The following is a 13514-nucleotide window of genomic DNA, read 5'->3' as shown; positions in this document are numbered from 1 at the left end:
GGTCACATCAGGTTTGATTGGAAATAATATCCGATTTTATTGGATTGAACTTGATTTGATTGTACTTTTATATTATTACACATATCTCTATATATGTCATATATGGGTAGGTACATAAGCCTCCCAAGCTCATACTCCAAAAAAACGAAGCTCAAAAGCCAAGACAAAAGTGTAGGCGAATTGATTTGAAGGATGAATGAATTCGTAGTTTTGACCCATTTAGTTTTTTTTGAGATAATTATGGATGTTGGCTTTTGCACGACTCTTGTATGGTCGACTTGTCTTCTTTAGTAAGTATGATGTGACTCATAATGCACTTTTAAACATTTTTCAATATGCATTAATGAGAAATTTTTATTAGTAATGATGAATTTTATTTTTTCAAAGCGTTTCATTATGTTGACAATTAACGTTTTGTCTTCTCATGACATGTGACGTTTTGCCTTCTCGTGACCCATTGCCCTAAGTATCAACGTTCCCCAAGAGTTACAATTTCACGTTCAAAGATTTTATTTGTTTTATATTGAGCTTTTTTTTCCTTTTGTTACTTTTTCCCCTCCATCTTTTTTAGGTTCTTAAGTTTTTACAAGTTCTTCATCATCCTTAATTGTCATTTCCTGCCATCTCCACCTAGGTACGTTCCTAATGGCTTCCTCCTCTTCACTTTTTTATTAACCTACTATGAATAACCCCTTATTAGTAAGGAAGTTGTTGGTATTGAGAAGAATCCTTCAATGACTCGTACTTACTCTTTTCAAGAGGGAAATGCCATGAGAGAAGTTTCTTTTCCTTCATCTATTTTCGTTCCTCTAGTGAGGATGACGGTGGTTACGGAACCTAAGGCTATTAAATGGAAGGTTTCTTATCACGAGGAACGAGAAGTTGTTGAGCCTACCCTTGTCAAAAGGAAGAGAAAAGATAATTTTTCTTTGATCTTAGACCCTGAGTATTTTTAGGTTTTAGGGGAAGTTGTTACTTACTCTTCTGACTTCACTTTTAGGGAAATCATAGAAGAGTTTATTTTCCTTTTCAACATTTGTTACGATAATATGAGTGTATTTATCATAGCCGAGGCTTGTGACCCTAGTTGACAACCATGAATGTGGCCCTAAGTCAACTATCCTAATAGTTGGACCTTCTTAAAGTTCTTTCAAATATTTTGCAACTACCTTCAATTCTTCTACCATAAACATGTTCATGTAATTTTACTAGTTAAAAAATGGCTATGAAGTCACTGGGTATCTATGAATGGTAATCAACATGGTCCACTGTTCTCCATTTATACCTTTTTCTTCAAAAACTTTATAAGTCGCTTTTTCAAACTTAAGATTTCCCGAGACCCTAGAAAAGACTTTTTTTCTACCATGACCATATTTTTTGGTTCCCATTGTATTGATAAAGGCTTAACAAGTTTAAGTAAAGGGTCGAATACCTTTTTAATGTCAAGGATATAATAGATATTGAGATCCTAAAGAACCTCCTAAGGTCCTTAAGCAATAAAAATCTCCTTAGCATGCCTTTTATTGAAGATCATATTTCTCTTTTCTTGGATAAGATTCTCATTCTTAGATTTCCTTAGTTAATATTTTTGAAGTTAAGCTTATTTTTATTGTTTTTATGCAAACCTAACGGGAAAGACATTGACTATAATAATTTTCAACTAAAATAGGTGCCCCTAATGCTTAAGAAGGACTTACTAGCCGCCTTCCAGAAGCCTTCCAAAAAGTAAAAGAGTGAAATGCTTGTACTCCGTGAAACTCCACCATTGCTTCCACCTTGACGTCAACCCCGACCATGAACCTCAGGCGTTGACTCGGTACGAGGATCAAGGTCGACCTCTTCATCATCTCAATACATCTCTTCTATGAAAGAGATGTATCCTTGACCTTGGAAAAGAGGTTGAGGAAGTATCAACCTCTACCAAAATGTATCGAATAATTAGAGTTCGATGTGTTTGTGTCAAACATTGTCACCTGTTCTTGGTGGCCTCCTTGACCTCAACTATGGAAACCTTCACAAAAATCTCTTCCTCAACCTCTTTTCCAAGGTCCACGACCCCGACCTTGTTTAGCCTAATGGACCTTTCCCAGTTGTGCATGTTTTACAAAATGTACAAGAGCTCATTATTGTACACACTCCTCAATCAAGTCCCAAACTTTAAAGCATTTCTCTGTGGTATGGCCCAACTTCTGATGATAAATGCACCTCTTTGGTTAGTAGATGAGTGAGTTGTTGATAGTGGTGGAGCCACACTAATTTGAGATTACATGCTTCCTGTAGGATGATGTCTAGACTCACATTCAAAGGAGTGTAATTTTCATATTTGTCCTAAAGTCTCCTCTTGAACGTTTGAACGATGTCAGGAACGGTTGAGGCTTTTATCATCTTTATTTTTGCATCCTCATTCTCCTCGATGGTAATATGTCATGTTGCCCGATTGTAAAATTCATCCATATCGGTTAGGGGGGTCTGCATAAAGAGTATTAAGAAATTTCCCCTGATAGAGATCCACCAATAACAAATGTATAGCCACAACTAGATGAAGGTCAGGAATATGTATAATGCTTTAGAAAAAATGGGTCATATATTGTTCCAATGTCTTAGTGTTCCCTTGTATGACATTGTGAAAAGATGCTGACGTTGCGACCATAGGTTTGTAGTTGGCAAACGGGCTAAAAACCTTGTACAAAAGGTGTTAAATGAATCAATAAAGGTTGATGGTAGAAAATAATACCATTCAAGGAATGGTCTTGCTAAGGTAGTAATAAAGAGTCTACAATGTACTCCTAAATCCTTTGAGAAGAGGTTAACTTGGGTAAGATATGACTTGATGTGGCTTCTGGGTCTGATGTCCCATTGTACTTTTCCACACTTGGCCACTTCCACATTTTGGGAAGCCGAATGTGAAAGTATGAAAACTTGTAAGATTCGTTGCTTCATTCAATAAGGGAGACGAAACCATCTTGAAAAGTTGTTGATCATCCACGAGTTTCCCTCTTAGAGAAGGTTTTGACATAAAACCACTAGCTCTTTTTGCGAGTGGTGGTGCCGAGAGTCTCGAGTTGGGCATCCTTTGCTAGCAACAGGCTTAAAGGCAGGAATCGAATGAGACTCTACAACTTGTTCATTGCGGTCTCGTGCGTTTTGTTCAAATCGAGGAGTTGTTTGAATTGCTCATGTATTACCAATAACTCATTTTGATGTTGCTCCCTTAAAGACTTAAGCTCTTTATCAAGTTTGCTTTACATTCTAGTTATGGCGTTTTGTAGACTTTTCTTGTTCTTTTCTTAAAAGAAGAGCCTCGATTTGTGTTGTTAAGGCTGGGTCCATTGGTGGATTCATCACTAGGACTGTTGGAGAGGAGACAACAATTTTTGTTTTTCGTTAATACTATAAGACTTGTGGTCCAAGAAAAGTTTTACATGGCTCAACGATGAGCGCCAAATGTTCTTATAATAAAATAACACTGAACTCTTGAGCTGAAGAAGAATGATTCACCTTGCAAGTCGAGTCTCTGCTTCAATGAATGATTGTTGAGTTAGTTGAAGATGACTGATGACTATTTTACGACAAGTGTACCGTGTCAGAAGTAATAAATTTGTAAGGACGAATATCGAACCCACAAGGAACAATTGAATTTTCAAGTAAAATATTCACTAAATAGAAAACAATATATAAAAGTTTGTTTGATGTTTGTTGTGTATGAGATTGCAAGAATGTAAATAAAGCAAAGTAAAAAGTTGTTTGATTCAATTGGGAAAATTGGGATGGGGGTTCATCTTTCTCACTCTTTTGTATTTTGAAAAACAAGTAATATTCTATCTTTGATTGATATTGATTTCATATAAAATTCATTTATATCAGTTCCTTGCATATAAACTTATTAAAAGAGTCTCCTAAATACTGATTTCTCGCATATTTATAAAAACTCCTTATCATCACGAACATATGTTGATAGCAATTAACATTTCAAATTTATTCCTAACATTCAAATATGTTAAGCATTATCATTTAGGTCAGATGCTTAGACTATGAGGCTCGAACACTCATTTTAAATGACATGTCCGTTTCAGACATAAGTATTGGACACCGACACTCGTACGACACTCGTACGACACTCGTAAGACACGTATCGGTGGAGTGTCCAATTCAAAAAATATTTGTTGGATTTATGACAATTCTAGCACGCTTTTAACACAATTTTAAAAAGGAAAAATATATTAATTTATAAAAACTCAGACTTCTTGTATAAATTTTTATTATGATTATAAGAATAAAGAACAAATCCTTTTGAACCAGCCATGAAAAACATCTTTATGGTAAAAAAAATATGAAACATACTTGTGTACATAAATCTTTATTGTCAATTTATATAATCCATAATTATATAATATATAGATTTATGTCCCCGTGTCCTACATTTTAGAGATGATACGTATCTGCGTATTCGTGTGCGTGTCGTTTCTGTGTTTGTGTTAGTGTCTGTGCTACATAGCTTAGAAGTACTTTTCAGTTAAATCTAAGGATCAAAATCATGATAAAACAAGTGTTAAGAATAAATGACAATATAAATCATCAATAAAAAAAATTTATCTTTAAATATCATTTCAATACATAAGAGTTTGAACAAATTATTCTCAATCCCAAATGATAGAATTAACCACTCATGTTGGTCATTACAAGCATGGAAAGAAAGAAAAGAAGATCCAGGACGTTTATCCTTGACGACTACCTCCTCTAGGATCTTCTATCTCCTTCTATTCTCCCAATGATGTATAGGGTCATGCCTCATGCTTCATATTTAACCTAGTTGGATTTGGGCTAAGTGACTTCCCCTAGGCGAGTTATAGCTTGTTTGGGCGAGTTTGACGAGAAAAAGCTTAACTTCTCTAGAGTGAACTTGCCTAAGTGAGTTCTTCAGAAGAATGAAAAGCAAACTTTGTTGTCAAATTCACTTAAGCGAGATATTGCTTGCTCAAGCAAGTTTCACTAGAATAAAAAAAATAACTTTGTTGTCAAACTCGCTGAAACAAGTCTTGGGCGAGTTTGAGCGAGTTTTTGACGAGTTTTCAATGTTCCAACTTTTCCTTTTCATATTATTCATTATCCTTTAGCCATTTCATTCCATTTTCCCATATAATCATGAAATTAACACAAATTTGAAAATCAATTGTTCTTATTCATATTATAATCACAAAATATGTAAAAAAGTTTAAATTCCTAAATTAAGGGTTGAATTATATCTATTTTATCCGTAACTGATCTATATTTTAATATAAAATATTACTGAAATATGATATTTATCAGTTACAAGCGAAAATCTATCTATAAAAGATTCTGCAATACTCAAATCAGTATACATAAATAATTATAAATATTTAAACGAGTATAAGAATTGAGTAAAACTTTCCTATAGGATTATTCTATATTTGTAGGTTTTATAGGCCTTTTGAAAAAAATAGTGAAATAAATTATAAATATTTCAAATATATCATTTAATAAATTATTAAAATATATATATATATATATCCGAATTATTTGATTTAATATATAAGCATATGACGTCACATCATATCTAATTGGAGGTAATGTCCTATTCTATTTCTCTCCTGAAGTGTACTTGGTTTTATATTTTTACATTTTACACATTTCCGTATATTTCCTATACAGTACCATTTCCATATTTTCTGAAATTTATTTCCCATCTTTCCTTTTTATTTCTACTTTCTAAAAAATAACTTTTTAAATTAGAAAACAAAAACAATAAGGAAACAGAATTTTTGAGTCATTAATTTTTTTTTTTGATATTTATTTTTAAAAATAAACTTTTCTCTACGTAAAATGAATGTTTCCTCCGCCCCAAATTAACTATAATTCCGGATTGTAGTAATTCAATCTAACAAATGTTCCCAGTTATCAATAATATTTATAATTTCTCTTTAAATAAATTATGTTATATAAAATAATATATTTATTAAAAATAAATTATTATAAAAAATTATATATTTATTATTATTATTTAATTTATATAAATATACCCTACTCGCCCGTTATTTAAGACACAAAAATTGCATAAAATTTAAGTTGCGTGCAAAACTAAAAGTTATCTCTTTTTATGAGAGAGCATTAATTGTTTCTCTGCGAAAACATCCTCTATAAATTGGTATGTTTTTTTATTAAAAAAGTAAATAAATATTTAAAATAAATAAAGTTGATCTCAATTTAATATGAAAATACTAGTATTTATGCATTCCAAAGTCTTATAAGTACTTTAACTTTAAATATAAGAAATAATTTTTTAAAATAATAGTACAAAGTATTAACTAATTTAACTAATTTTTTTTAAGAATATGAATTAATGAGAATATGTTATAATTAAGCCATGGATAGAGTAAGTAATTAATGTGATAACGTGATTTGAAAATGAGGAGAGAGAAAATATGCGTAATTAATGGATATAGATTCGTTACTACATTATCTTTTTAAAGCTATGACCCTTCTCTGCTATCTCCTCTGTCCTTCAACTTCTCTCCACTAGTTACCGACCCCATTAATGGCAGCAACGCCACTTGGAACACCTAAATAAATGCCTTTCTCAGTCACCTGAGTCTAGCATTTTCAACTACTTTACTTGTGCCACTTCAACACACGTTCACCATTCATTGAAGCCTCAATTTGTGCATTTCCATTGTTCAACTTCCCAATGTCCTGTTTCCTCTGTTCTGCTCTGTTACCATCTGCATTCAACCACCTACCAATAAATGGGTTCTTCTTTATTTCTCCAAACAGGTCCTCCATGGTGTAAAGTTTGAGTTTTTACTCCCTGAACTCCGTGAACACTGTCCAAGTTCCCTCTTTTTCCTTGTTGGTTCCATAGTATGTTCCCAAGGAGATGATGCTGTGTTTTAAACCGTTGAGAAGGTTTTGGAAAAAGGGTGTGCGAATGTGATTTTGGCCATTCTGTACGAAAGCTTTTGGAGTCTCTGGGACTGTAATTGTGACTGTGTTGATTGTATTTGTCTGTAATATCTTCAAATTTCTACCGTAATGTTATAGTTTTTCGGGTCTCTGACATCGCATTGGCTTTGTTTGGCTATAATTTCTTTCAATTTCAAGAATTGTGACGAAACTGCAACCGCAAGTGCAATTTGGAATCTTTGCTGTCCAACAAAAGTTTCTTCAGGGTGGTCTACTTTTGGCATCTTTGAAGCTTGAAGGATCTGTTTTGAGTCTTTGGACATTCATCAAATCTGATGCGTAATGTTCCAAGGTGGTACAATGAGACATTTTTTTTCCCTTTATCTTGTGGTTCTTTCATGGTTCTTTTTCATCCCAAACACTCAGGAATTACAAGCTGCTCATACACAAGCCTTGTTGCAGTTAAGAGTTTATCTAGAGTATCCTTCCTCTTTACAAATTTTGGACTATTACCAGGGGGACCTGTGCTGGCTCTCTCCATCTGCAAACCTGAGCATTAAATGTGAAGATGATGAGGTAACTGAGCTTAAAATTACGGGTGAAAAATCTTTGAAGCCACCATGGTTCAATGGATATGCAGTTCCTAATCAGACTCTATCCATGAATTTCTCCATTGATTCCTTTTTCATCACTTTGACAAGGTTAACCAGCTTAAGGGTTCTTAGCTTGGTGTCCTTGGGGATTTGGGGGCCACTTCCTGATAAGATTCACAGTTTCACTTTGCTTCAAGTTTTGGACTTGAGTTCCAATTTCTTATTTGGAGACATTCCACCAAAAATATCCACAATGGTAAAGCTTCATGCACTGACCCTTGATGACAATTATTTTAACACCACTATGCCCGATTCGTTTGATTCTCTGTCCAATCTGAATATCTTGAGTGTGAAGAGCAATGGTTTAAAGGGTTCATTCCCCTCCTCACTGGGAAAAATTAAGACACTTGAAGTTATTTCCTTGTCCCACAATGAGTTGTCTGGTGACTTGCCTGGTCTCAGTTCTCTCACTGGCCTACATGTTCTGGATTTAAGAGAAAACCATTTAGAATCTGAACTACCATTGTTGCCTAAATCTGTGGTCACTGTGCTGCTTAGCAATAACTCGTTTTCAGGAGAGATACCTAATCAGTTTCATGAACTGAATCAGCTTCAACATCTAGATCTTTCTTCAAATTACCTCAGTAAGACACCACCATCTACCTTGTTTTCTCTACCAGAAATAAGTTATTTGAATCTTGCGAGTAATGTGCTAAGTGGGACCCTCCCAGACAAACTTAACTGTGGTAGCAAACTTGGGTTTGTGGACATTTCTCGTAACAAGTTAAGCGGTGGACTTCCTTCTTGCTTGGCGAATACATCTGATAGCAGAGTTGTTAGATATGCTGGAAACTGTTTATCTGTTGATTCTCAGAACCAGTATAGAGGGTCCTATTGTAAAGAATCTTCCTCTGGATGGAAAAGCTTCAAGACATGGGAAGTAGCTGTAGTAATGGTCATCATTGTTGTACTTGTTCTTGTGCTTTTGGGGTCGAGCGTCTTCTTATGGAAAAAGTATCATTCCACAAAGACAACTGGGCAAGATAACTCCTCAATAGGAGTTCCGTCAGAGATCCTAGCAAATGCCAGTAAGTATACATGTTACTTTGGCCATAGTGATGTGTTGTTGTTAATTCTTAAGATTTTAAATGGGAAGGCTGTTTTCCAACATAGTAATGTCATGATTTCTATTGTTTTCAGGATTTATTTCTCAAACAATGAAGCTAGGGACACAAACTATTCCAACCTGTCGGCAATTTTCAATAGAGGAATTGAAGGAAGCCACAAAAAACTTTGACTTGTCAACTTATATTGGTCAAGGCTCCATTGGCAAGGTACACTTCAACCACTTACAGTGTTATTTGAAATAGTGTATATAGCTTATTCTTGTGGTTTTAAAGGAGAATAAACCACTGAGGTGAATTCTACAGTTCTACCAAGTCATCTTATGGAGACATAATTACTTGAGATTTCTGGAAGGTTGCAATTTCTGAAATCCTTGTCAAGATTACACTATTTTTGACCTTTACACCTTGTTACGAGGTCAAGTGATTTAAAATGTATATGTGTAAACATAAAAAAACTGTCACACTTATTTTTTATGCTCACTGCAAATGCCTCTTTAAGTCTTCTGCTATATTACAGATGTACAAAGGTAAACTGGATAATGGATCCTACGTGGCAATACGGTCTTTGCCTCTGTCAAAGAAATGCTCAATTCAAACTCTCAGAGCTAAACTGGATTTACTCTCAAAACTTCATCATCCAAATTTGGTTAGCCTTTTGGGTCATTGTATTGATGGTGGAGGACAAGATGATTCCAATTCCCACAAACTTCATCTTGTATATGAGTATGTGCCAAATGGGAATTATCATGCCCATCTGTCAGGTTAGTATGGAAAATGATATCATGCATATTATTGAGTCAAGTTTCACCAATTATTTCCCTCCTTATCTATATGGTTTCATGATTTTTTTTTTTCTGTAACCATTTTTTATGTGATGAGTGTATCTTGTCTTGTCAATCCTTCATAACCTTTTCATTTTTCTTACTATAATCAGTATTATTATGACTTTCAACTATTGTTTTTGACATGACATCTTGCTGCTTGAAGGCTTCAATCCACTAATCTTCCTTCATTCAAACATGCAGAATTTTCTGTAGGGAAGGCACTTAAGTGGTCTGATAGATTGGCAATTTTAATTGGAGTTGCCAAGGCAGTGCATTTCTTACATACTGGTGTTATACCTGGCTGCTTTAGTAACCTACTAAAAACAAAGAATGTCTTGCTTGATGAACACTGCATTCCAAAACTAAGTGACTATGGTATGTCCATTATCACAGAAGAAATTGAAAAGTTTGAGGTATGTTCCTGGCAACCCAATTTTGCAGTTTTACCATTGTTTGATATAATTATAATTGATCCTCAAGTGAGTCTGTTGCCTTTTTTGTGTTGTACAGGCAAAGGGTGAGAAATCAAAGCCATGGTATGATACCAAATCTCAGTTTAGTTTTGCAGAACAGCCTGCAATTCAATAAACATTTTGTTAGGATTATATTTTATAAATTTCAAATGCTCTTTCCACTCTACCAAATTTAAAATCTGCCTGCCAAGGTTTTAAATTGTGGTCCTCAAATTGCAAAATGTAGCCACAAAATTAAAGTGTTGGAGATATCCACAAATTGTGACCACAATTGTGACTGCACCAAACCACATGTCTCCACTAGTTTTCCAATATCAAGCTTTTTAGTAATTGTAATTTAAAACCTTGCTTCTAACCTAGACCCGATTTCTCCATTGAATGTCTACTACTCTCTTTAACTACTCCATTGTCATGACATGATAACATCACAGAATCACACTCAATCCATAAGTCATGGCTGTTGTTTGTTGTTAGTTTAACATAAAGAACAAGCCATGATTGTTTTTCACTCAAAACAGGATTTCTTCACATATTAGGATATTGTGTGTTTGTTTCCCTGAATGAAGCCACTTCACTCCTCAATGCAACTACTTTTCCCAATTTTTTTTGAAGTTATCACTTTCCATATTTCACACCCTTCACGATCCATTCCATTGTGAAGGGTATGATAGATGGAATACCAAAGTTTGATGTCCTTATTTATGCATAAATGTTTTTATGGCATGAAAGATGGAATAACGAACAAATTGTTCTTCTTTTTTCTATTGTAGCCTAAGGACAAAAGCAGATGATGATGTTTATAATTTTGGATTCATATTGTTCGAATCACTTGTTGGACCTATAGCATGCGAAAAAGGTGAAACATTTTTCCTAAATGAAAAGGTTAGTACTTTTTTAAACATTTGCCTTTTGCTTCTTGATGAATATAACTCCTACTTTAATGAATATAATCATATTCAGTGCACTGTTTTTCTTCTTACTTACCTTATCTTATTATTTATTTACCTTATTAAGTTTTTTCTCTTTAAGTAGTCACATTATTATATTTTAGAAAGAAAAAACAGAGATCTTTTGAACCTCTTATTAACAATTTGATTATGCATATGTATATGTCCCATGTGGTCTTAAAATAGTTCTTACATGACATGCAAGATGCATGAACTAAGTGATGATGGAGACCATTTGATGGGGAAAATTGATATTTAAACCTTTTACTCTTTATTACAAATGGTAAATTTTGAATGCAAAAGCTTATGTTTTATAATTGGTGAAGCACAGGCATCCTTTGGCAGTCAAGATGGTAGAAGAAAGATTGTGGATCCTACAGTGTTGACCACTTGCTCTCAAGAGTCATTATCAATTGCAATATCAATAACAACCAAATGCATATCTCCAGAATCTTCCTTTCGTCCCTCTTTTGAGGATGTCTTATGGAACTTACAGTATGCAGCTCAAGTGCAAGCCACAGCAGATGCAGACCAGAAATCAGATTAACTCTACATAACATGATTTGTTCAGGTCAAGTGTGTAGTGTAGGAGACTCAACTAGAGCTCAACTCCTCCATTCCTTCTCCAACAATGTTGATAAAGAAATCAATGATCTATAAGTAAAAATACCATGCAAATATAGAGGTATAGTTGTAAACATGCTCACCCATTCCTTTATTTGTGTTTCTTCTAGAGTTTTGTTAGGACTTAGTTAGAATTTACAAACCTTTTAAAAATAGGGGATTAGCCCTAGGAAGTAAATCATGAATTTGACTAATGTTGATTTAGGATGAATGTTCTTGGAAGATATTTGGTGGAAATTGTGGTTTGTAACCATGGATTAAGAAGGTCAAATTCAAAGTGTTACAAGGGTAAAATATTTCTAATGGATATAGTAGTGGTTGTTGTGTTAAGTTGTAAATTTAGTTCTCAACAAATTTGAGAAAAAATAATTGTATGAAATTTCTAATACGATTAATTACTAGGAAAAATAAAGCAACAGTAATATAAAAAAATTGCATGATTTGTTATTGAAAAAGTGAAGAGCAACAAAAAAAATTAAAGGATTTTTCCTATAGTCGATTGAGCTTAATTTTGATTTTGGTTTGATGCTTTCTCATGTGATAGTTTAGATAATGGAGTCATTCATTATGAAGAAAAAACAACCCAAAAACAATATACTTAAAAAAAATGTAAAGGTTGTGTTATGCACCACTTTACATAATGGAGTCATTCATTAAATTCAATTTTTGAATATATTTTAATAGGAAAGGAGAACTTAAAAGATTTATCCATAAGAAAAAATAATAGTGAAAACTTTTATTAATTTTAAAAATGGAAGAAATTAACCAACTTAAAAACGGAATTAACGTTCTATAATCGTGTTTTTGAAATCAAACTTGCAATTAAATTAAAAAAAAGCCACCGAGACTAGTCAAATCTTATTCAAATTTAATAAAAGTACAAGAATAATGAATTTAGAGAAGCTGAAAAATTGGAAGTGATTTTCGTATTATTTATTTATAGTTGTGATATGATTTGCTACAAAGATAAGATAAAAATGTAATAAAGATAAAAGTAAAATAAATATTAATTATATTTAGTGAGTATAACATAAAAGATTGAATAGCAATGTGTTTATAAGATTGAATAACAATGTGTATGTGATGGTGGTAATAGTAGTGATGGCTAATGATAATAATGAGATGATGGTGACTTAGCATTGATAGTGATAGCAATATTAATGGTGATAACGAGAATGATGGTGAGATAATAGTGTCTAACATTAATAATGGTAATGATGATTATGACAATAATAATAATAATAATAATAATAATAATAATAATGAGACGATTGTACAAAAGAGGATGATGGTGATAATGGGTAAAAATGGTGGTAATTGTTATTATAACGATCATGATAATAATGAAAAAAATGAAAATAATTGCAGAAATGGTGAAATTGGTAAAAAAAAAAATTGGCAACAATGATGAAAGTGATGATGCTAATTTAATGGTTGTAACAAAGATTATAATGATAGTGAAGGTAATGTACATGGGAGAGGTGACTATTATAACAAAGGTGATGAGAATGAAAGTCAACACACAAAGAAGATGAGGTGGTCTGAGAGTAAGAGAATTCTAACTATCTTATCGTGTTGCTTTATAACCTAACTCTCCCATCATGATAGAAAATACACTATAATGACAATATATGATTAATATACAAAAGGATAAGAAAATAATATCTTATCAGTGCACCAAATAATTGATTATTTTAGAATAGGAGAATTATTCTATCATATCATAGTCAGGACATGATAGGATAAAAGATAACACAAAGATTATATTATCTAAGAACATGATAAATATTATATATCCTATCTAATATCACTACAAGAAATTATTGTACATACGGATTCGTATCCGTATGTAAATTGAGCGTTACATACAAATATTTACATACAGCCAAAAAAATTACCAAATAACATAAGGAGTGTGAGAGTGGTGTGTGGAATAGTGACATTTTTTTGTTTGACAGAGGAAGCAAAATGGTAGAATCAAGCATTGCATACTAGGAGGAAAAGTTTA

At 33.1% G+C, this 13514-nt stretch overlaps 1 protein-coding gene across 1 annotated transcript; it reads left to right on the top strand.

The window, feature by feature from the left end:
- Positions 1 to 6397: 6397 nt before the first annotated feature.
- On the top strand, positions 6398 to 11813 carry LOC137837127 (probable inactive leucine-rich repeat receptor-like protein kinase At3g03770). The gene is made up of 7 exons (XM_068645995.1): positions 6398 to 8599; positions 8712 to 8845; positions 9156 to 9399; positions 9664 to 9875; positions 9973 to 9998; positions 10706 to 10817; positions 11214 to 11813. The coding sequence occupies exons 1-7, from the start codon at positions 7261 to 7263 to the stop codon at positions 11427 to 11429; spliced, it is 2283 nt and encodes a 760-aa protein (XP_068502096.1). The 5' UTR covers positions 6398 to 7260; the 3' UTR covers positions 11430 to 11813.
- The last annotated feature ends 1701 nt before the right edge of the window (positions 11814 to 13514 follow it).

The sequence above is a fragment of the Phaseolus vulgaris genome, chromosome 4 (genome assembly GCF_000499845.2).
Source record: "Phaseolus vulgaris cultivar G19833 chromosome 4, P. vulgaris v2.0, whole genome shotgun sequence".
NCBI lineage: Eukaryota > Viridiplantae > Streptophyta > Magnoliopsida > Fabales > Fabaceae > Phaseolus > Phaseolus vulgaris.
The sequence above is the reverse complement of the archived record's forward strand: the minus strand, read 5'-3'. Positions and strand labels throughout refer to the sequence as shown.

Excerpts from the sequence above, each read along its gene's own strand:
- LOC137837127 (XM_068645995.1), top strand. The coding sequence starts at position 7,261 with ATGTTCCAAGGTGGTACAATGAGACATTTTTTTTCCCTTTATCTTGTG. Across the intron at positions 8,600-8,711 it reads AGAGATCCTAGCAAATGCCA|GATTTATTTCTCAAACAATG; the intron begins GTAAGTATACAT and ends TATTGTTTTCAG. Across the intron at positions 9,400-9,663 it reads TTATCATGCCCATCTGTCAG|AATTTTCTGTAGGGAAGGCA; the intron begins GTTAGTATGGAA and ends TCAAACATGCAG.